Genomic DNA, 24,106 nt, shown 5'->3' on the forward strand with positions numbered 1-24,106 from the left:
AGTAAAGACAATTTTAGAGCTCTACAGTAGCGATTCTTACTAGTAAGAACTGCATTACAGCGCTCTCTATTCAGCACATTCATTATATGATCGTGCCTCGTCATTTCATAAAGTTGCGTTTTTAATGATGAATAGCAGCACTGAGGCTCCAATGATCTTTTAAGAATTATATATACTGTAAGTAATACTATTTTTTTAGTGTTGATTAAATCATAATATTATGGTTCAAATCAACTCATTTGATTTGTTACTAGTTACTAGTAAGAATTGAATTAGAGAGCTCAAATGTTACTAGTAAGAATTGAATTAGAGAGCTCAAATGTTACTAGTAAGAATTGAATTAGAGAGCTTGAGCTCTCTAATTCAATTCTTACTAGTAACATTTGAGCCATTTTAGCTTAAAATGTTCCCAGCGTTACTCGTCGTAATTGCATTCTTACTAGCAACAATTAAGTTAGAAAGCTCAAGAATGCATTTCTTACTAGTAAGATTTGAGCTCTCTATTCAATTCTCACTAGTAACATTTGAATGTTACTAGTGAGAATTGAATAGAGAGCTCAAATCTTACTAGTAAGAAATGCATTCTTGAGCTTTCTAACTTAATTGTTGCTAGTAAGAATGCAATTACGACGAGTAACGCTGGGAACATTTTAAGCTAAAATGGCTTGCCATTTATACAAACAAACTTATTTTCTGTACATTAGCATTGAACATTAATTGTAATGCTAATGGCTCTAATGTTTCCTTTTTAGATATTCTGGAGGTGAGACAAAAGCCCATTTTGATGACATAGCATTTCCAGACTCCTCAAAAAACAGTTACCAAGTGCCTCCTCACATCAGGCCCCTGAGGAACCGCCATCAGAGAACCAAAAAAAACTACAAACAGTACAAAACAGTGACGGAGAAGAGGAAAAGGGAACAAACTCCATCAAGAAGTGCCTGTTCTTCAGCGAGACACCCTCCAGAACGGCTCGAGACCTGGAACTAAAGTGATGCGAAAGGGAAGTGTGTATTGGGAAATGAAACACAAAAAACGAATGTCGTTCTTGTAAATACACTGCTGCTTAGATACTCAGTGAAATGCACCGACCACAGCCGTCTCCCTTCCTCCCTCCCTCAAGAGACACTTGTAGGTTTCACCATATTGCTGATTTTGTGCATAGTATATTTTCCAAAGGACGTTTCCTCGCAGCTCTAGGCCTTAATACATCACTAACCAGCTGATATATAACACACGCCATCCTTTTGATAGCCCATTGCTAATGTCCAGCAAACGTCCTCCTTTACTTACACGATTGTCGTTACTTGATGTTGTCGAGGGGATTTATGATATCCAAATACTAGTGAACATGACGCATCTCCTGAGAGGAATGATGCGTTTCTTCAGAGAAGGATGACGACAGCACCTGAGCACAGTTCTAGGAAACATCTCCGTCCACAAAGACACTTTGTTCTTAAACGTGACACTGCTTTTTTTTTTTCTCCGCTGTGATTTCTTCGCGTTTGGTGACGGTCGACTTCGAGTTTCAGTTTTGAAAACTCTTTTGCACTAAAGGGCTTTTGGAGTTGAACATGTTTAGCCAACCCAAAGTGTCAGTATTACTTTGTTTTGTACTTACGTGTGTGTGTGTGTGTGTCAGCTGAATGTAATAACTGATCCGACAGCTTTAATATCCATTTGATATTTGATAGGGAGATTTGCCAGCAGCATTTTGAAGTTGTTGTTCAATCTATTTTAAGACCCTAGTCCTGTTTTATTTCTCTTTATGCTGTATGTGCAAAGCTTCAGTGGAAGGCTGTTTTTAAGGAAGTCCCAGTTTGTTAAACGCTTTACATGCGCTTTTTGTATCAAGTGGTAATTCAGCAGTAAATGTGCATGTTGTCATATTTATGTTGGTAATATATATATTCACCTTTTCTGTACATCTTTATGAAAATACACATAAAAAAGTTCTTGTTGATTTATTTTTTTTCCTTAAAAGTGTTTTGTCGAATATCACACAAATGGGCTTTCCTCTAGCTCAAACAGTAGAGCGTTGGCGCATGCAACCCCAAGGTCATGGGTTCGATTCCCAGTGAAAGCAAGAACTGATAATAATGTAAATGTGTACCTTACGTCGCTTTGGAAAGCGTCTGCCAAATGTAAATGTGAACGGTTAATAATATGAAGGGCAAATCAATAATTAGTCACCCCCCCCAAAATTGTTACCTTTCATGACTTAACATATTTAAAACTTAAAGGGATAGTATACCTCAAAATGAAAATTCTGTCATTTACTCACCCTCATGTCTCACAACCCGTATAAGACTTTCGTTCATCTTCAGAACACTTTAATGAAATCTGAGAGCTTTCTGTCCCTCCATTGACAGCTACGCAACTGACACTTTGACGCTTCAAAAAGTTCATAAAGAGATCGTAAAACAAGCGGTTTAGTCCAAATTTTCTGAAGAGACAATCACATTATATGATGATGAACAGACTGAATTTAGGCTTACGGGTTTAGAACGACATGAGGGTGAGTAATTAATGACAGAATATTCATTTTTGGGAGAATCCCTTTAAGTGTCATTTAGTGATGGACGCTTTCAAAACACTGCTTCGAAACATGTGTTGAACTTGCCAAGCCACCTCATTTCAGCAAATAAGGCATTGTTACTTCATACAAGACAGTGATGACGTATTTTTGTAGGCCAACCCAGAAGTTGACATCACCCTGGTTTCCTTTGCATTTGGAAAATTGTAGAAAATAAGCTCTGTGACCAACAAAAATGTATGATTCTCACACATCTAGTTTATCATCATAATCTTGACAAATTAACAAAACTTTTTATGAACGTTCAAGTTCAAATGCAATCGGCAGAAGTAAAGAACTATAAATGAACTACACCATGGTCACATGACTTCAACATTACCATCACTAAGCTTCTGACAACTTTCAGTTTTCCTTGAAGTAGTTTATAGTAGTTTGCAAGAACATTATTATAAACACAAGGCTGTGATTTTTTATTTTTTTATGCTTTATTTGAACATTCAGAAAACAAGAAAGAAGACAAAAGAAAACACTTCAACAACACCATAGCACAAAACAAAAACAGAACTAGACAGTAACTAAAAATAAACGAGAATGAAAAAAAAAGAAAGAGGGCATTACTTATATTCAAAGAAATTTAAACATTAAGGTAAAGTCATGCAAATTGTACTTGTTCTGAGTCCTTTGGGGTTAAGAGAAGATGAAATTGTAATCAAGTAATGTTTTATCTAATTTAAGAACACGCACACACAAAAAAAAAAGGTTTACAATTCGAAAACTTACATTTATGAATATAAAATCTACATAGGAAAAGAATTCGATTTATTATAAAGCAGGCGTTTGAATTGCTTCAAAAAATCCCAAAATAACAGTTTTGGGATTCATTGAGAAATTTGGAAAGATATTGCTTGAGATAAACAAACTAACATCTTTCCAAAGTTACAGAGTATAACTGCACGACCAAAACTAATGTGAACTAGTGAGTAGATGAGTTTTACCTCTTCGGCTAATGACGTTAAGCCACTTATTGGCAACAATTTTTTTCACGACGAAAAAAAAAACGTACAAAACACAAGGGATAATTACTGATTTTTTGGTAATAGAATAAAATGTGAACATATCTTGAGCTTGTGTTAACCACATACCTTATCTCATAGATTTAACCAAAAACCCTTTGGCTTGCTTAGTTGGGGTTTCAATGGAAAATCAAAGGTGAAAGCTGCAAGGAACCCAAACTCCCACAAATGACAGAAATGGAGAAAGATTGTTAACACAGCAATCTTTAGTGGTAAAAGTGATAGTTCTACCATATTTGTAACAAGGAGTTGATTTTGCAGTCTTGGTTAAACAGAATATGCCGAATGATCTGAGATGTCATCGCTCTGCTGCAGAATTTCAATGTCATCAACATTGATCCCATGTGACGAAGTATGATTATGACAATGAAACGTGTTGTCTAACTCCAATAGAGTTTAGAATATATCTACATGGATGTTAAAATCACCAAGAAGTAAGATATTATATTAATTCTAACTGATAGAAAATCTAATTCTTTGATAAAGTCTGTGATAAATGTGCCCTGTATACAGAAGCAAGTACAAATGTCAAAAGGGAATTTTAGTGTACACTAGATAACATTACATAAAGCACCATCTCTTCAAAAGAATCATACTTGAAGCCAGACCTCAGAGTAATACTAGAAATATTACTTTCAATTACAGCAACTTTCGTGCGAGACTCATGTTTATAACGGTAGTTAACCAAAGACTGTTTGAAATCGCTGGTGTTTCTGACGTCACAAACTACCTTGTAACCAATCAGATCAACGTGTGATCGTCAACGAGTGGATCTCTGAGCTGGAGTGAGTGAGTGAGTGGAGGCGGGGCTCATTTGCATATTCATAGATCCACATATACTAAATTAAGCAAGGGTGTATAGTTACATTCAAGCTATTTTAAGGCATGAATAATTTTTACAAGGAGTTTTAAGGGATACAGTTATTGACGACAGTCTGGTTCAGGGGCGGAGCCAAACATTGTAAACATTCGGGGCTTAGCCCAAATCTAGTTTGTCCGGGGACATTTTTTTTCCCACATTTATGGCAGTTATATGAACTTTTTTCCTTCTCTAATTGTTCTCTGCCTTTATTATTCGGAAACCATACAACACATTTGAGGATGTCAAAGTTTCACCTAAAAAGAGCCAAACATTGTCTGATGTAACTATTTTCAAGTACAAAAGATAGGTAGGGTAGGAATTTGGCATAAACAGCCTTACTACCTTAAAACCACACTTTATACTATGCTGAAATGTAGTTCCTTGTAGTGAAAATCTATTTTAATTTGAATAATTACCAAAAAATAATATTGCCGTCCCCCTCATTTTGCAAGTTTCACTCCTTTACAAATGATGTAATGTTCCTAAATCTTGATGGCCGGCTGGCTGAAGGTCTGGCTCCATCATCAGGCTTTATAGTGAGTCAGTCCTGTCCAAACTCACAGAAACACAAGGGGGCAGCACTTCAACTGATTCTTCTTGGTGCTTGACCATACAACATAAATCTACAGATAGTCATAGTAAATGCCTGTGAAAGTGTGTGCTTAACTTTCAGAACATGTTGTTCATCCTCTGAACGCATAAAACCAAGGGTCAATAACACCAAACAATGCACAAGCTGTTCAATATTCAACTTTTAACTTATTTAATAAGAGGTTTATAAACCCGGTTTCTGATATTTTTGTGTCCATAAAATGATCACCAAATTCATTCATCAATTTATTGTGTTTCACAGCTTTGGAATCAAATGGAGGTGTGTAAATAATGACAAATTATTTGTTGGGTGAACTATTGATTAGTACTAGCAATTAATTTGATCAAATGCTGGTTTGTAGTTGTACTCTTCTAACTAAGTGGAAATATGGTTAAAAAGGTTGAAGGCATAATGTTATTGTGTGTTGTTATAAAATAAAAAGTATTTTTCTGCAATAAATGATCAAATACAACAGACTTAATTATGATTTATGATACAATTTATGATTGTATAAATCTTAAGGAATGGTTCACCCAAAAATGAAAATTGTGTCATAATTTACACACCCTCATGTTGTTCCAAACCTGTATGAGTTTCTTTCTTCTGTTGAACACAAAAGAAGATATTCTGAAGAATGTCGGCATGGGCGAAGTTTTGGTTGGAACATTGAAGTGTGAACCGTTTAGCGGGGTTATGCTCCCTCTTGAGATTAATAATTTTTTTTGTTTATTTTTTGCAAATTGCACAGGCATTGATAACGTAACTGCAATAAAGTAATAGCCTAGTTAGTTGTAGGATACTAATGTATTTTATTCTAGCACCTTAAAAGTTTTTTAAATCAAATCGCCATGGGGTCAAACTAACTTTAACATTTTCTTATATTGAAAATGTAAATTTCATCTCTTGGAATATCTGAAAGCCAGGTTTTTCCTAATATCTGTCATTATAAGCAGAACACATATCAGGGAAAACCCATTGTTTAGTCAATACTCTAAGAAGGTCCTCTTGATTCGAACTTGTACTTGGCCTAAAAAAAGTGGCATAGGTCTTGTAATTGTTTAACAATAAGGCTGCATTTGTTACGGTAAGGACATAATTACAGGTAAGACCATTGATGGCTCCGCATTACCATGCTACGGCCAATGTTAACTTTTTTCCTTCCTTTTTTCAGTTGTAATAGCTACCTTCACATTCAGAAACTATATATACACAACATGCCACAGTTGTAATACAAATCTTTATTGAAAAATCTAATCCATTAACAAATAGGCTAATCTATTATAAATCTACAAGTTAGTCAAAATTTACCACAATACAAACAATAGAATTTGATAAACTAGTCAAGGTGGTCATGAGTATAAAAAGCTTTCTAATTTATGTTGGTGCAGGATGAGGTTTTCTCCTTTTCATTAGTCATTTTTAGTTTATGTGGCTGTTTTAGATTATGTTTGACATTCTCCGTTGTGTTTTAAAGCAGCAAATTCTCAATAGATTTCAAATAAGTTGCACATTTTATCATCAGCGTCGCGATGGCTTGCGCAAATCTTATCACACTTATGTAACGCGCGCAGAGTATACTGTGATTCGCGCACGCCACTCAAGCACAGACAAATAAACGGTCAGAATACGCAGATAATTGGTCCGTTGGGGAACTTAGTGCTTATAAAAGCATTTAATTAATGGTATATATCTTCGCTATATCTTTTGTTCAACAGAAGAAACTCATACAGGTTTGGAACATGAAGGGTGAACTATCCCTTTAATTGTTCGAGTCGGTCGAGGTCAGTAAGTGGGAAATTCATTTGTGCCAAAGAACCATTTCTATTGCCATGATTGCTGGAAATGAAACGAGTCATTTGTCAGGTTCAGTTGATTTATTCACCAGTAAATGAATGTAAGGTAGATCGAGTGCTGCTCAACACTTTAAACACATACCTCATTGAGTAAGGCAGTAAAAAAGGCCACTTACAGGAAAAAAACAAAACTTCCAGAGGTCATCTTCAGGACAGATTGCCGTAAAGCCAGCATTCACTCTCAACCTCAGCAGTTCTGTGGTTTACATACATCCACACATGCCCTCAACAAAAATAAATACCATCACAGCAAGTACTGCGAGAAAATGAACTTTATATATATAAAAAGAAATTATAATCACCAGGTATATCTGGTCACTTCCTCCTATGAAGAACTGTGGGGGATTATTTTTGATTAGAGCAGTGGAAATCTGATGCATATATTGTTCTTAAAACAAAAAACCTTTCAAATGTAATACTGACCTCTAATTACTCCTCCAGCAAGCATTGGAAAACCGTACAGAAAAGATCTTACACGTACTTGCCTCTGAAAAATGATTCCCAATTAAAAACAAATCAATCCACGTAAAACAGTCGGCTCTGTCTAAACCTCGAAGAATTCCTTAAATAGCAGCTAAATTAAAACTCAAAGGAATGTCGATGAATCCAGACTCGTGTCTTTGCTATAACATGTGGCCTCTCTGATACGATGAGCAGCGTTTACAGTAGGACCACGAGTGATTTCACAGTAGAAGAACCCATTGGTTTCCATCACTCTTCTAGACAATTAACGGGACGCAAAAGAACAGTTCTAGATCAGACGGACAGAGTAGATGTGTGGGTCGTGCGAGAGCCACGTTCAGTCAAACACGTAAGAACGAGGGTGGATGATGCGTTAGGCTTTCTTTTCCTGCAGGATCCCATGCAGTTCGTCTGCGTCCTCTGCCGTTTTCACACGCACGAGCAGCGGGACGGGTGTGCTGGGGTTCTTGTCGTCCACGGGAGGGTTTGGCACACACACCACCATCACGTTGTTTTTGCCAGTTCGTGAGCAGGGCATGGAAGAGGGCACCATGATGTTCAGCAAGATGTTCCCTATGAAGAACCAGAAGAGCCAGTAAAGCACACATCAAATAGCCAGAAAGATTTAGTTATGATGCATCTCTCTTAAAATGTATGTATTAGCTGAATTTGGAGGGAGGACTCGACAATGAGGACTGCGTCAATCGTAAACGTCACTCAGGAAAGTTGACGCAACTGTCACTTGCCTGATTTTTTTACTGGTATATTTGCCTGAAAAACGTTGTTTATTTTATTTGTATGTTTGTTCTATTGTTTTTGTGCTCGTAATTTTTCTCATTTCAGTACTGACAGTTTACTTGTCATTTACAACATTTTACATTTATATGAGTTAGGCTAGTAGTTTTTGTAGTCACGATCTAATTTATTAAAGTTATGGGTCAAAAACTAGGCCTATTTTATTTATTTAAAAATACAAATATTAACCATTGGCCCGGTAGAAAAAAATCCTTAACGTTGAGCCCTGCAGAGGAACCATCATTTCATTCAAGAATAAAAAAAATTATCAATAACATTTTTTTGAAAAAACTGCAATTTTACCTATATATTTACTAATTAGTGAAATATCCCACACACATATACATTTTTACAGTACTGGTCAAAAGCTTGGATTAAGATTTGTAATGCATGTTTCTTCTGCATTGCTCACCAAGGCCACTTTTATCTGATAAAAAAAAAAGCAAGTTTGATTGTATTTTTTTATATATTTTATTAATGTGATGGCAAAGCTGAATTTTCAGCAGCCATTACTAGAGTCTGTAATGTTACATGATCTTTTAGAAATCATTAGTGTTTTATGATCTCTTTATGAACTTTTTGAAGCGTCAAAGTGTCAGTTGTGTAGCGGTCAATGGAGGGACAGAAAGCTCTCAGATTTCATCCAAAAGATCTTTATCTGTGTTCTGAAGATGATCGAAAGTCTAAGGATGGGACGATTACCGGTTTCACGATAAACCACGATAAAATGTCCTGACGGTTAGATCATTTAAAATTTAATGGTCACGAAAACCGTGTTTGATTATGGTGATTTTGAAAACTCGCGGTAAATCCAGTCCAGCATCAGTCTGACACTTACCCCGGTTTCACACCGCAAGCGTCAGCGGCGTCCATGTTAATCAATGAGTGCATTCACACCGGGAGCAGGAGCGTCGCGTGAACAGCAGTGCAGCGGGGGTTTCGGCGCCCAGTCTATTTTTTGCTGTGCTGCTCACGCTCAATTAAAGAGAAAGCACACTTTTGATGGACAAAATAAATGTGATTTAACACAAAACGTGCTCAAAATGCACAGAATAAGCATGTCAAGAGTTTTAACAGCAATGCCAATGTCTAGTGTTTTAACAATTATGCCAGAAAAGATTGATTAAGCATAACAAATATGTGTTTACCCATTTACATTTTTTAATTATTCGTTTTGGGTGAAAGTATGGTATTATTATAAAAATAAAATAAAGTCAAACTAGCCACAAAATACGATATAAACTTTATTTGAGTTTATTATGTAATACACAGACACTGTGCTATATAGGCTCTAGTAAACATGTGCGTGCGGCAGATGATGTAAACACAACCTGTATCAATGGATGACACGAGGAGGTCGAGAAGCACAAAGTGCTTTATGACCCAAAAAACAACACGTTCTAAAAGGAATTAAAACAAAATGTTTAAATACGTACGGCGGTAAAGTAGACCATGAACAACGATTTTAGATAAAACAAACTCTTCCAGGTATTACAAATATTCTGCAAGTTGTAATGTATAAAAACAAAAATGTTGAAATAACTTGCCATTGTTTGAAATGGTTTTATTGTCTGCCGAACACGCTTTGCAGCCGCTGCTGTGACGCTGTACTTAGCTATGCTTCCAGTGTGAATACTCGCGAGAGTCTGCTGCTGCAGTGATGATGTAGTTGCGCGGACGAGCCGCTCACGCTTGCGGTGTGAAAGAGGGGTTACGCAGCGCAACGTTGTTTTTCGTACGAGAAGACATGGCGGAAAGCAGTGACAGCCCTATGGTTTTTCATAAAAGTGCTTTATCTCACTGGAGTTTATTTCTGTTTCTAAATCATGAATCTTTCTCACGGGTGTCTGTTAGATCACACTGGAGTAGAGCGCACTATGAATTGTTCTTCACGCGCACGGTAACTGAAATTTACAACTTTTAAAAGAAAAGGCTCAATAAACTGTTGCATAGATATGATGCACTAATCAGCAATATCTATTCTCTTCCCCTTGTTTTCTGCACTTTTCAATGCAAAGCGCTGCGTGCAATGACTCCATGTTGCTTCAAGCGCATCATTCTGTGCACGGGATGCGCTCTATTAGGCCAATAATACTTTTGCCCAATGAAAGATAAAGATTATTAATGGTCTTGTTCTGTCCTACCTATCAAATATTGTTGCCTCATGAAAAAGCTGCACTATACATTTAAAATAAATGTCTTTCATTTTATAGTATATGTAAACATTTATTTGTTTTTCATCAATGTATTTTATAACAATACAAAGATCAATGTGGAACATTTTTCCTTTTATTTGTTCCAAACTAATTATTATTATTAAATTTTTTTTACTATATTAACATTTGCTGCTGAATTATCCACCAACCTCATTTATAATAGCATTTTAATGAAACGAGAGAGCGCGTCCGCGGTGATAGAAGAGATATACGCTATTATAATGTGTTACTATTGATGACGGTCACATAATTTAATGTTTTTGCTTAATTTTTTTTTTTTATATACAAATTTTATTTGTTGATTTCCAAATATAAAACTTGTTGAAATGTTTTCAGTGTGCGTATCAGTTCTTTTTGAACATTTTCATCTCATTTTAGCAAAACCGTGATAACATTGATAATCGTAATAATTTTGGTCACTATAATCGTGATATGAAATTTTCATACCGTTACATCCCTAGTTTGGAACGACATGAGGGTGAGTAATTAATGACCGAATTTTCATTTTTGGGTGAACGATCACTTTAAACTACAAGCTAGATGACTGCATTTCATGAAATATCCTGCAGGGGGATCCAGATCTTCTCTAATCATGGCCAACAAACACACCATGTACCTTTCATCTAATAATAACTGCAATTTTATTTCACACTTTAAAAGGCGCCATTGAGAAAGTGGTAACTGATTATTTCTTGTAATTGTGACTTTTTAAATCACACAATTTACATCTCACAATTAACAGAGCCTGACTATTGTCATCAATATCATCAGCCTAAAAAAGGTTCTTTACAGACAATGTCAAGTATCTTGCTTTAGTTGACTGATGTATGCATGATGACTTACCCAGGTTTGTGTCAGCACGCACTAACAACTGAAGTTTGCTCTCAGCCACCATCTTCAGATGCAGTGTCCCGACCCCCTTCTCCTTAAACTCTCCGTCCTTCTTATAAAACAGCTTACACCTGCGGAAAGATCATTTTGAAACATAACATATACGAGAGACATGGGTGTTGTGTTTAAAGAGTGATGGGTACGTGATGTGTACTTTTTGGAGTAGAAGGCATCTTTCTCCTTGATCTCTTTCACCACAGGAACAGGCGGCTCCTCTGATTCTTCCCCGTTTTCATCTAAAACAGAAGCACAGGAAATTCACATGAAAAATCATGTTGCAGCATTTTTCTGAAATGTGCTGACTGATACTCTAAATGAGAGTCTGACTTCTGCTGATTCTTTATTCATTATCAGCATTTGCGCTATAATCATGAATATTCTTGTGTTCTGTGAGAGCACAATCATGTCATCTTCAAGTTCTAATTGATAAAAATCGAAAATGAAAATTGTCCAGATAATTTCAGTAACAATTACATCAGTCACATGTATCTTGAACGCGTTTAGCCAAAGGATTTTTAAAACATACACCTCCATTCCACATAACGTTTTGTCCAAAGAGAAAAATTTGTGACTATTGCGTTACAGCATGTTGAAACTGTGTTTTATGACCTTTTTAAACTTATGTACATCGATAGTTTCTGCAGGATATTGAATTGAACCATTGTGTTGACTTCATTATTAATATTATAAAATGCAACATGTAAAAAAATAATATATATGCACACAACAGCATACTACATTCATGCTTTTCAATTTTTTACAGCCTTCAATTTGCATATATTTCAAAAGAAAAAAACTGTGCAAAATTGGGGAAGTTTTTAAAGACGTGTTTTTCTAATATTTATTTAAAACTATTTTTAGGCCAAATCTAAAAATAAAAATACAGATTTTTAAAACTGATAAACTACAATCAAAATAGTTGTTAGGTGCATCTTGAATTATTGTATAAACATTATTTCACCCTTTTCTGTTAGCAGATGAATGATGTTCTGTGATTATAGAGATTAGTGTTGTCACGATACTAGAATTTCTAACTTCGATACGATACCTTGAAAAATATCGATATTCGATACCATTTTCGATACCACGGAGAAAAAAACTGCCACAATATTACGTTTTTATTTTTTTATTTAAAGCTAAATATAACAAGTCTAGAACATGACAATGAGGGATATTTTACATGAACAAAAATGTCCTGAGGTAGTGCACTTGTTCAAAAGCATTAATGCTGGTTAATACATTAACGTTTTTTGATGAACAGATTTAAACGCAAACGTGTGTGCATTACACGCGAAAACAATGCTATTGGTGCTTTTAACAATACAGATTGTGTCAAAGCACTTAACAGTATCAAATTGGAGGATAGAGTGTCAGTAATGTATAATAATAAGATAAAACATTACATTTTCAGTTAAAGGCATTGCATTATTGAATGAATTGAAGGTTTAGTTTAATTAGTATCTGTGTAATCAAATTGATGATAAGATATGAAGGCAAATTGCAGAGTTAAATACTAATTTTTTAATAAAGTTAAATAAGCACAAGTTAATTTACATTTGACCACAGTTAAAATATTTAACGTTACTTGTCTAAGATTTCTCAGTCCAATTATATTAACTTTAAGAATTACGGTGTAAAAACGAGACAACACACACTCATATCAACAACAATACTAGGCCATCTTGGTTAATGTTTCAGAAATGTTAAAATGAGAAGAGTTACCAACCTCTCGAAATTATTTATATAGATCCGGGTGTCGGTCTTTCAGGTGCTTTGCCATATTAGGCCCCGATCACACCTAACGCGTTTTTCAGGTTCGAAAACGCGAGGCACACAGCTGCACTTACCATCACACAGAACGAGCAGTGCGCTGCGTTTGTTATGTTGCTCGGCAACCACTGAAACAGCTGTCCTGTCAGTCAAGTAAACGTCAAATCAGCCTTTTATTAACTTTATTTACTTTCTGTTAACATTGTGGTAGTTACGGTTCGTGAAGTCGTTAAGCTCCTGGTAACCCGCGAGAGCACCACAAGTTTATCCTCCATCATCGCACTCTCTGGGCGTTCAAGCAACTAGCTTTCATCATTAAAACGGAAGACCTGCGAGGCGCAGCAGGCGAATAAACAGCGCGCAGAACGCTCGCTGGAAACCAGTTTAAAATAGGCGCCTCTCACTGCAAAAAACGCGTCAGGTGTGATCGGCCCCATTCACTTCACTTTTGCTATTTAATCAGAGCAAATGAGACGAGTGCGTGTGTGGTGTTTGTCAACGCGCCTTTGGAGAGAAGTGAAAGTGACTGCTCGGCTAGTATCGATACTTCAGGAAATGAGTATTGGTACCGTTCAGATATTTCAGTATCGATATTTATCGAAATATCGATATTTTTGACAACACTAATAGAGATGCATAACTCGGGTATGTTAAAGGAATAGTTTACTTAATTTTGTCATTTACTCAAGTTGTTTCAAACCTGTATTAATTTCTTTCTTCTGCTGAACACAAAGGATGATATTTTGAAGAATGTCAGTAAACCAGACAGTTGATGGTAGCCATTTACTTCCATAGTAGGAAAAAAATAAATACTATGGAAGTAGACCAATACTGACCAATACTATGGTCAGTGGGGTCAACAACTGTTGGTTGATGATATTCTTCAAAATATCATCCTTTGTGTTCAGCAGAAGAAAGAAATTAATAAAGGTTTGAAACAACTTGAGTAAATGACAATTTCAATTTTTAAGTAAACTATTCCTTTAAACATGGTCCATTTCTGCAGAATCTACAGAAATAATAAATCATTTTCTCCCACATTTCAACTGAAATGTACCGATACACAATTTCCCTATAGCTCAAACAGCTAATATATCAAGAAAAATAGCCTAATAAAACCCTATATTCCACTAGACTGAAATGAAACAGAAAGATGCCATGAAATACACCACTTACGACCTTACAGTAAAAACCTATGAATCAGTGCGCTTGCTGTATTAGTGAACAAGTGAACACACACACCTGCAGTCTGGCTGTTGCTGGCTGACACCGCAGGACTGACACTACTGACCGCTGATCCAAACACTGACACGCCTGAGGAGGAGGTGGAGAAGGAGAAAGACGGCGCTCCACTGGACGCCAGCGCACCGAGCACAGAGCTGTCCACCTTCTGGCCGAAATTAAAAGAGACGCCCGGGACCGCCGCAGCTGCTGGTTTGTCATCATCCTTGTCTTTAAAGGAGAAGAGCTGCGGTGCTGCTCCACTGACAGCAGGACTGGAGACGGTGGTTCCTGCTCCGCTTGACACAAGCCGCTTCTCCGCCCCACTGTCTGACGTGCCGTATTTCCTCTCGATGCTGGCCAGGTGTCGCTCGTAGTCCCGGAAGATGGGGTTGAGGTCACACAGGGGGTTGTCGTTGACGTGTTTGGTGATCCAGTCGCGCACGGAGCAGTTGAGCGCGGTGAGCTGACGGTTGTACTCTTTACTGCTGGGGGCGGAGCCGTTGGAGGTGACATCATCCGTGGGCTTTGAGGGGGTGGAGCTGTTGAAGGTTAAGGGACCTGAGGATGAAGAGAGAGACGCTGTGTGACTAAGAGCTCTGAAGAGGGAGCATTTCTAACAGTGTGACGACTGCCGCCCATCCTCCCTCTCTGACTTTACAGTGGGTTGGCCGGCCAATTCAACGCTACGTCATGGCCTATATATAAGAACACTAAAAGGTAGTGGGGCAAAATGGCTTTTTTATATTAAAGGGGTGGTATAATACGCTTTTCGAAAGATGTAAAATAAGTCTTTGATATCCCCATAGTGTGTATGTGAAGTTTTAGCTCAAAATACCCCCACAAATATTTTTATATAGCATATTAAAATTGTCACTTTGAGGGTGAGCAAAAACACAGTTTTTGTGTCTGTCCCTTTAAATGCAAATGAGCTGCTGCTCCCGACACAGAGGGCGGAGTTTCAACAGCTTGTGTCCTTTAACCTCACACAGACATGCACTGAAAATTAACAACTTTTAGCCTTTTATGTTCAACCCAAAGTCAGAAACATGGAGAGAGGAGATGCAGAAGTGACAACATGTAGACAACATTTCTGAATGGTTAGTTGACGAATTTATGTAGCTTGTGTAGTTATCTCCTAGTCATTAATTAACATGTTCTGTCTTGATAATCTATGGGGTTTATGTAAATTTTAGGGTTCATATTTCCCTTTGCTTTGAATTTTTAGAGCGTCATAACTTTGCAGATGTTGTTAATGCTCAAAAACAGCACCATTACACATTAACTAAAGTTAGAAAAGTGAAATCATATTCAACCACTCCTTTAAACAGTGGTTTACTAAACAAATTGTGTCTCTGTTTTTGAATTAATTCAGTTAAAATTAAGTTTAAGGATAAAAAAATATCTCTGCTACTGCTGTAAACTATATAGGGACCCCTTACTTGCACATTAGCTCCTATAAAGGTTAACAACAGAGCCCAGACTATTTGCCTAAATTAAGTTGGAACTCTCAAATAACAAACTGTATGCAAACATGTAAACTGCACATAAGGCAGTTTTTGCATTAAAGATTGTATCAGCGATTTCAGGCGCAAAAATTATCACATTCATCTAATCTTTCCTAATGATCAGCTAGCTGCCCGCCCCATAAGCAGGCCGTCAAAAAACCGCGTCTCTGTAGGCAGCCTAGGCTCTGAGATCCGCACACAAAAACAATTGGTTTCACCAACCACTCAAAACTAGAGGTCGACCGATTCATCGGTTTTGCCGATTAATCGGCACCGATAGTTGATTGGTGGAACTATCGTTATCGGCAAAAATACATACCGATAGTTTTTCCTGGTTGCGTCCGTTGCTGGAGCGGCTGAGAAGTCATTCATTACACAGTAAGAGAGAGCTGAGAAGGGTCTGCTGGCATCATGCAGTACAAGAGCGGCCTCTAGAGGTGTAATAAAAACTATCGCTGATGCCTCGTGTTGTTTATTTCGACACGTGATGCTGCGTGCTGCACTGAGAGCACACGCTGCGTGGAGAGCGCTGACATCAGATGCGCATTTAAAGCACCGACAGCTAAAAGGTAGCCTATGTATACAGTACATTTTGTCATATCATTATAAAGTGATTAATTTGTTGACTAAATGCTGCATTAGTAGAGAAAGAACAGCACAACAGTATGTTTGTTTGCCTTCGAGGCTGAGAGGACGCTAACATTAGTAGTAGCCTACCTCAAGCGGTTAAAACACTGACAAAAATAAACGCAAGTCCGACCCGAATGTTTAATGTCACAATTGTTACCTCTATTTGCATTAGTTTATATCCAGCTGGTCACTTTTATGCATTTAATATGCAGAGAAGTTGCATATTTAAAGCTAGAGACGTAAGATAGCAAACTGATATGTGCATACAGCTGACAGAAACATAAACAAATCAGAAAAGCATTCGATTTCGGTTATTTTTTCATCATCACTTCATCATGTTTTGTTATTTTGATTAGATAATCATCAAGTGTTTATAAAATAGAAGCAAAAGTGTGAGACTATACATTTAATATTTATGTCATTTCAATGCTCTGGCATTGTAGATATTTAAGCATGACTGTTTGGATTTATATGAAATGATAACACTTACAATAAAATTCCATATGTAACATTAACGAAGGTTAATAACTTCTGTATAAGGATTGTTCATTATTTGTTAATTAACATGTACTACATTTTTAAATTAAGGTTTTTATTTGTTAACCATAGTTAATGCACTATCAAACTGGGTCAAAGGTGCAATTGTATTGCTCAAATATTATACCGATCAAATTTTGTTACTTTTTTATTCATTAAGTTGGCTTGAAAAAGAACAGTTAAACAGTTACATTTTGAATGTAACTGGTTTTATTTGTTATTTAGAGTATAACTTTGTTTCAGTTTGAATTAATGTCTTTTATTGACTTCAATATTTATTCATATTATATATTTATTTCATTTAGCATGTTTTCATGGTTCAATACAGTTTTATTATTTTTATAATAAAGTTCAGCACTGTTTTACTTGGAGTGTTATGTTTGTTTTTTATCCAGTATCAATATTCAACTATCGGTTGATTAATCGGTTATCGGCAAGTATGGCCCAACCTAGCTATCGTTATCGGTAAAATCCACTATCGGTCGACCTCTACTCAAAACCAAAATAAATAGTGTTCCAACCAATCACCGACAGGGGGAGGGTGTTGTGAGGTTTTGCGCTCGTGACTCCTACTTCACGTGCAGCCGTGCATGAGCGCAAAACCTCACAACACCCACACCGTTAGGAAAGATTAGATGAGTGTGATCATTTATGTTTGGGCCTGAAATCGCTGATACAACCTTTAACTTCTACATTTAATTATGTTTTTACTCCAATTCGTTGTTGAAATAGTCATTTTCAAGACATTAAATAATCAAGAAATCACTAACAGGTTAAGTAAAATAAAATGAATATATAGGCTAATATAGTGCATATATTTAGTGAGAGTTCATTTCTCTAGCTGACTAACAAGCTTTGGACACTGAATGGTCTTCCTGAGGTAAATGTAATGCTACGTGGGATATTGTTTTAAAGCTGTTTTACTGATGTCTTTCCGCAGTTAAAACACTGAGCGATTGCATGAGATATAATATGTTTCAGTAAGTTGTACTGTATCTTTCAACATACCTTCAGATGTTCATTCACGTTTATTAGGAAGAGATGATCGCGATCACTCGTGCTGCGCTACTTTTACCTATATAGGCGCCTATATAGTGATCAGCCACGCCACATTAAAGAGTCAAAACAGCATTTAACCTATTGTTTGAATTACGTGATAAAATGGACATGAAAAAATTAGCACTTTGTTTCTTGTCGAAAGTACCAATAACTGCAATAAGCTCCGTGTTTTGTTAGTTAATGGTGGTGGTTAGGCTACAACACTGTAATCGTCTTGTACACAAGACACGGAAATTCACGAGACTAATACGTGTACCGTTACACCCCTAATTACGATTTCATCAAATGTCAAGGAAGAAAAACTAGTTTTGTGACATACGGTAAACCTCAACAATGGGCTAGAGCTGGGTGGGGCGCGTTTGGTACGCCATGAGAGTATTTCCAGTTCAGTTTGAATATCGTTAGACCTCTACTAGCCAGGTATCAAAATGTTTAAGAAATACATTTTAAAAAATGGTATTAGATCAAGATAGGAATAAAATCTCAAAAGTAGATTGAGAAAAAAAAAATAAAGCTTTGGGAAATCTAAACACTTCATCTTGAAACATTTGAATGATGTTATGTTGTTTTTTGGTGATTGAACAATTGAACATAAAACCATATTACATTAAATATTATTATTACTCTGGTCTGAGTTAACATCAGTTATATATTGCCAACCCATGTATTACATATTGAATCAGAACCAGAATGTTGAATTTTGTTTCAATACCCAACTTATTATTCTTTATAATTTACCCCTTCAAACATTAATGTAAAATCAAAAGATTAAAATTCTGATAGCAATATACATTTATAAAGTTACCTGAAAACATTTTGGATGACATTCATTTTTTTTGATGACTTAATTGTTTTGACATAGAAATACATGTCCTATCAGTCAGAAACAATTTCTTTAAAGAACAAATATGCATAACTAGGCAATTAATAACAAATATGTCTTGTCAAAACTTGTGGTGCACTAATGAATCTCATTGGTTGTGGGACAGTTCAAACTCATAAGTGTAATGGAAGCTAATTCTCAAAGTGTTCACTGCTGGGCATCATGTCAGACTGGGTTGGTGCCACAACACTAAAAATACCAGTTTGTGGTTGATGAGGTAAACAGTCTCTGTGATTGCCAACTGAATAAAGCACAAATACAAAAGCTGTGGAGATCTGAGAATACTGCTGCCCAAAATAGACAATGAATTGAGACCATATCCATAGTGAGCCACAAACAACTGGATTATTTATGAAGGTGGAAAGAGCAGTAGTCAGCGCACGACTCTTTCGCTTCATCTTTGGCTTCAAGACAAATGCACAGCATATGTACTGTACATCCAAACAGCATAAAAAAATTAATTAAAAAAAATCAATCAATTAATAATTATTTAAGAAATAACCAACTGTGTTAAGACGATACTCACCAAGACCGAAAATTGACATAATCTTCGCATCTTTTTGACTGTTAAAGTGATATAATCCACGAAAAATAACGTTTGTTACCCACGAGCTGTTTGTGAGGCGGCTTTACAATATATATGTGTGCAGAGAAAAAAAAGAAAGAAAAAAATCTCTCAGACAGCGCGCAAGTACCGAATAGTTTAAAATCGCGTGAATGTTTAAACTGGTAAGACTTAAAAAGATGTGCAAATGGTAAACTTTAGTTACTCATGATGCAATGCTGGCCCGATTATGTGACAATTCCGTCTATCCCGACTCCCGAAACGCGAGAGTGTTATCGCTGCCTGCAGCGCGCTTAACGATGGGTTGTGCAACCCATTTTGAGACGAGAGATAGAAGACGCAGCACCGCTGAATCACTCACGCTGTTTGTGAAATTGCATCTCCTGACAGTTTTAAAATGACTGATTTGATTTTATAACCTGTGTGGATTAATTTACCAATACAACCTACATGCTAAAGTGAATCAATGTTTGCGGGAATTTCCCGCATTATAAGTGGGAGACCTGCGGGAATGATTAAAATTATGCGCAATACCCGCGCCGAAATTCGAGCCCAGTGGATTTGCATAAAATGACTCTTGATGGAGTTTATTGATGTTTCTAAGGCTACGTTCAGAGTGCAGTTACATATTGCGACCTCAATCTGAACAGTCATATCGAGATTTTGCATACCTGCAGTTATCAAGACAGTTGCAAAAGGTAGTCAGTGAAGGACAGTGATGTGTCAGAGCAAAAGTATTAAAGCAACTTTTAGTACAAAGTACAAGATACGTATCATAAATATTTAAAAACTTTGCGCATTCTCGTCTTTGTTTTTAATATTGCATGTGCATTAATCCCCTGGATTCTGTGGCAGATCACACAATAATTTAATGTCCTACGTGTTTTCTTCCATATGGCAGCCTGCTGTTTGACGTCTTTTTACCATTCTTTGTGCATGAGGGTCAAGTTCAGTACCATGATCTGTTCGCACTGGAATCTGATATTGGCCATGTTTAAACCAACAATGTGAACAGCTATACAAAAATCGGATCTGAGCAATGAATCGGAATCGAGCACTAATGCTCGCAGTGTGAACAGCCTAAATGATGTGGTAATCACTACTGGGTGTTTGTTAGATCACAACACTGGTGTGAGAGGACATGAATTGACATTATGCACACAAGCAGTTTGCGCAGTAAAAGATTATTAAAAGCCTATCTTGTTCTGTAGTATCTATCACCCCATTAAAAAGCTGCACAATACATTAAAAGAAACCTCTTTTAATTTTATATTTAATTTCTTGTATATAATATTTTAAATGTACACATCTAAACTTGTATAAGATTTATATATAAACCTTAATCATTGTTTAGATTACATGATCTACATTCATGAATGAAAAAAAAAACACTTACCACTGTTAGTTTTAGCAAACGAGGGAACGTTAAAACTGGCAAAAGATGGAGCCACTGATGCCACACTGCCATTGGTCAGGCTGGACATAGGTTTGAAACCAGCGCCATTACCAAAGCCAGAGAATGACGCTGTCCCTGCGGCTGATGTCAGAGAGAAGCCCTTAAAAGCTTTGAAAGCCCCTCCACTCTCTCCCTGTTACAAAACAACAAAACTCATCTATAAATCACCCTCAAAACACATGACCGGATGCCTTCCGGGACACAGGAGGAGTGTTACCTCTGCTCCGACGTTACGACGCTTGGCTTTCTTGATGGATCGATTCTTCATCACATCTTCAGTTGCAATTGAAAACATTCCTGCCTGAAGACACAAGACAATATTTTCAAACGTTCAATTATTCTTGGCTGAAGCACACTTTTTTTGGCATGCTTGAATCTGAAATAAAAATTTCTCTCATAAGAATGTACAAGTAAAATTAAATCAGAGTAGTTTTGGGATTTGCAGAAATGGATACAGAGCGGATATAGGCTAGTGGATAAAAGCATTTCCACTGGGAATGCAAAGATGTTTCACAGTGAAAGTGTGTAGATACTGAAAGGTGGCACACCTCCTCTCCTTCATCTTCCTGGTCCCAGTTCCTGTCCGTCAACTCTTTCTCTGCAATCCTCTTGGCCATCACAGCTCAGCTGTCAAATAAAATACATGGCAGACGTTTATTCGGGAAATACAATAGAGACAAATCAAACAAAACAGAGTTGGGATTATTGGGATTTCCTTTAGAACTGGAACTAAATGGAGAAATGCCAGATTAGATTAAAAAGGAAGCTTGTGACGCAAGTTACACCAGTAGGAGATTTTGGATCAACATTAAAATATCAAATGATCCTATTAGACACCTGGTTTAGTCCTCTGATCTTAAGTACACAATACGTGTAGGGTTAGTTTAGGTCTACGGTGTGAATCAGTTGAGGTCAGGGTTCGGTTGAGGTCTCGGGTTCATGACCAGGAAGGAGTCCTACTTAGTTAAATTGTATCTGTCAACCAAACCATCACATTTGACTCACTAAAGAAGAGACAACATTCAAAATCACATTATAATATCTACACAAATGAAATAATGCTGAAATTCCCTAAGATGTTAACAACATGAGTAATTAATTACGACTTTGAAGCGCATTTCATTTGAATGACGTGACAGATTGAGCAACTACCGGCAGATGAATATTAAATAGCTCAAACATGATTTTAATCGATTAATTTCGGACTCAAATCGCATTATACTATATTAGCAGCGAGATTATCTGTTTATATGGTGCGTTTGTGTGAATACGATGGTTTAAACGTGCTAATGACGGGCCGGCTCTTAAATAAAGATCAATACAATGTATCACGGATCAGTGTGAAACAAACCACTATTTAATAAAGTTATATACATACCTCACACAATTTCCCCCCAACCGTTCGCGCCACACACACAGTTTCGACTGCTTGTGCTTGAATGATGACCGCGGGAATCTCAATCTCGCGCATACAGAAAGCAGGCCGCGCGCTCACACCGCCATCTTACAAACGCATCTCACACTCCGCATGTGCACACAGAGAAGTATTCTGCGCATGTGCAAAGAGAAGCGGCGCCCGCGCCTCACACTGCGCATGTGCGAAGAGCAAGAACGGCCGCAGGAGTCTGTGGGAAATGAAGTCTCTCAATGAATGCGGCATGTCTGGAGAACTCTGAAGAGAACGCAGCGAATGTTTAAATACGCTTACAGTTTTTTTTTTCCAACTGCTTAAACACATTTTCAAAACTCTGCCTCTTTCCCCCAAAAAACTTTACATACAAATCCAAGAACTGCACACACAAAATGCAAAATGCCTCACATCTCTTGCAAAATTACAGTTTTTCTCAATTGTTTACACACAAATTCTGGTACTTGAGACACAATGACCACAACATGTAACTCATTCACCACCCCCCTGAACCAATTCTGCTAAACTACAAGCACAATTCCTGCTTTACACTCAAATTGCAGTTCTAAAACACACTTTTTTCAAAACACTACACACAATTCTCTGCTTTTGGCACAATTTTCATGCAGAAAATCTCTTGTTTTCACAAGGAACACACTGCCATTCAAATATGCACACTGACTCATCACATGGGCAAACACCGTCACACAGTTTTACAATTAGCAATCAGAGCTTTAGCATAAAAGGGCAACAGGTCAGCTCTTCATTGGAGCAATGGATGCCAACATTGGATTTTTTTTTTGTTTTGTTTTTTACTGTAATTGTATACATTCAATTCTTCTGTTGTTTTGTATGTAGACCATATGTACAACTTTGTGTTGGTTGGGATGTACACTGTGTACATTGTTTTTGTGGGAAAAATAAAATATATTTGTTACCATGTATTTGTGTGTTCTGAGTAAAAAAACAATATTCTCAAATATTTTACAGCACACTTATGTATGTACTGTCTGTAGTAAGTGTAACACTGAACAAAAAAAAAGGCCTAAGTCATTATGATGAATGGAGAAGAAGTGTTTTCCATTCATCATAGTGTTTTACATTGAGCACATCAGTGTTCAACTGGTTCTTATAAATGTCTATTCATATGATGGTTTTTGTGTGTCATTTGAAAACAAAATACCATTTTGAGAAGAAATAACATTGTTTTGAATGTAAAGTTTCATTTTGCAGGAGAATTGAGGGGTTTTGCCCATTGTGTGTGTTTTTTTTGGATTTGTGTGTAGAGTTCTGAGAATATGAGGCATGCTTTCAGAAAATGTGTGTAAACAATCGAGAAAAACTGTAAGCACTGCACTCAAAATATAACAAACACATCTCAAAAGCAAACATTTGTTTTACGTTGCAAACACCTTTGCCATAATATTATAGTTTTGGATATATCATATACACACAGTTACTCAAAACCTAAAGCTCTTTTTTCATGAGCTCCTATGTACATTTCTGTGCAAGATTGAAAGTAATTGGCAGAGAGATGTTGAAAAATTCATGGCAAACAGGAAAGCAAGATTGAAATAAAACCAATTTTTTTTTTTTTTTTTTTTTTTTTACTGTAAGCATTTGTGGTTGTGAATACAATATTACACAGTCTGAAAAACCTATAACTTGACCTTTGGCCTATTTATAGGCCTATTCTAAAACCATGATTGGTTGGTGGAAGCAGTGAGTGTTTGCACATGTGAGGAGTTCGTGTGAGGCCATGATGAATTACTGTGGCATTTTGATAGGT

The 24,106-nt window shown here is 36.7% G+C and overlaps 2 protein-coding genes and 2 long non-coding RNA genes across 4 annotated transcripts in view; 2 read left to right on the forward strand and 2 right to left on the reverse strand.

The window, feature by feature from the left end:
* Window positions 1-7,194, forward strand: part of kiaa0930 — a 25,172-nt gene extending 17,978 nt beyond the window's left edge. Inside the window, exon 10 of the mRNA XM_082167445.1 lies at window positions 753-7,194. Within this exon, the coding sequence (XP_082023571.1) occupies window positions 753-793 (41 nt within the window). The 3' untranslated portion in view covers window positions 794-7,194. The remainder of the gene's footprint in view (window positions 1-752) is intronic.
* Window positions 1-24,106, reverse strand: part of LOC309497232 — a 62,744-nt gene that overhangs the window by 23,261 nt on the left and 15,377 nt on the right. The gene's annotated exons all lie outside the window — the stretch shown is intronic.
* On the reverse strand, window positions 6,919-22,447 carry nup50 (nucleoporin 50). The gene is made up of 8 exons (XM_082167444.1): window positions 22,288-22,447; window positions 21,458-21,536; window positions 21,127-21,210; window positions 20,850-21,042; window positions 14,293-14,832; window positions 11,435-11,516; window positions 11,233-11,351; window positions 6,919-7,951 (listed from the first exon to the last, which is right to left on the reverse strand). The coding sequence occupies exons 2-8, from the start codon at window positions 21,524-21,526 to the stop codon at window positions 7,752-7,754; spliced, it is 1,287 nt and encodes a 428-aa protein (XP_082023570.1). The 5' UTR covers window positions 21,527-21,536; window positions 22,288-22,447; the 3' UTR covers window positions 6,919-7,751.
* On the forward strand, window positions 17,439-18,780 carry LOC309497235. The gene is made up of 2 exons (XR_014205458.1): window positions 17,439-17,489; window positions 17,531-18,780. It is a non-coding gene; the product is annotated as an uncharacterized lncRNA (long non-coding RNA).

The sequence above is a fragment of the Leuciscus leuciscus genome (assembly GCF_965113295.1).
Source record: "Leuciscus leuciscus genome assembly, chromosome: 4".
In the NCBI taxonomy this organism is placed as follows: Eukaryota; Metazoa; Chordata; class Actinopteri; order Cypriniformes; family Leuciscidae; genus Leuciscus; species Leuciscus leuciscus.

Excerpts from the sequence above, each read along its gene's own strand:
- nup50 (XM_082167444.1), bottom strand. The coding sequence starts at position 21,526 with ATGGCCAAGAGGATTGCAGAGAAAGAGTTGACGGACAGGAACTGGGAC. Across the intron at positions 14,833-20,849 it reads GTTTGCTAAAACTAACAGTG|GTCCCTTAACCTTCAACAGC; the intron begins GTAAGTGTTTTT and ends CTTCATCCTCAG. Across the intron at positions 7,952-11,232 it reads GCGTGCTGACACAAACCTGG|GGAACATCTTGCTGAACATC; the intron begins GTAAGTCATCAT and ends GGTTCTTCATAG.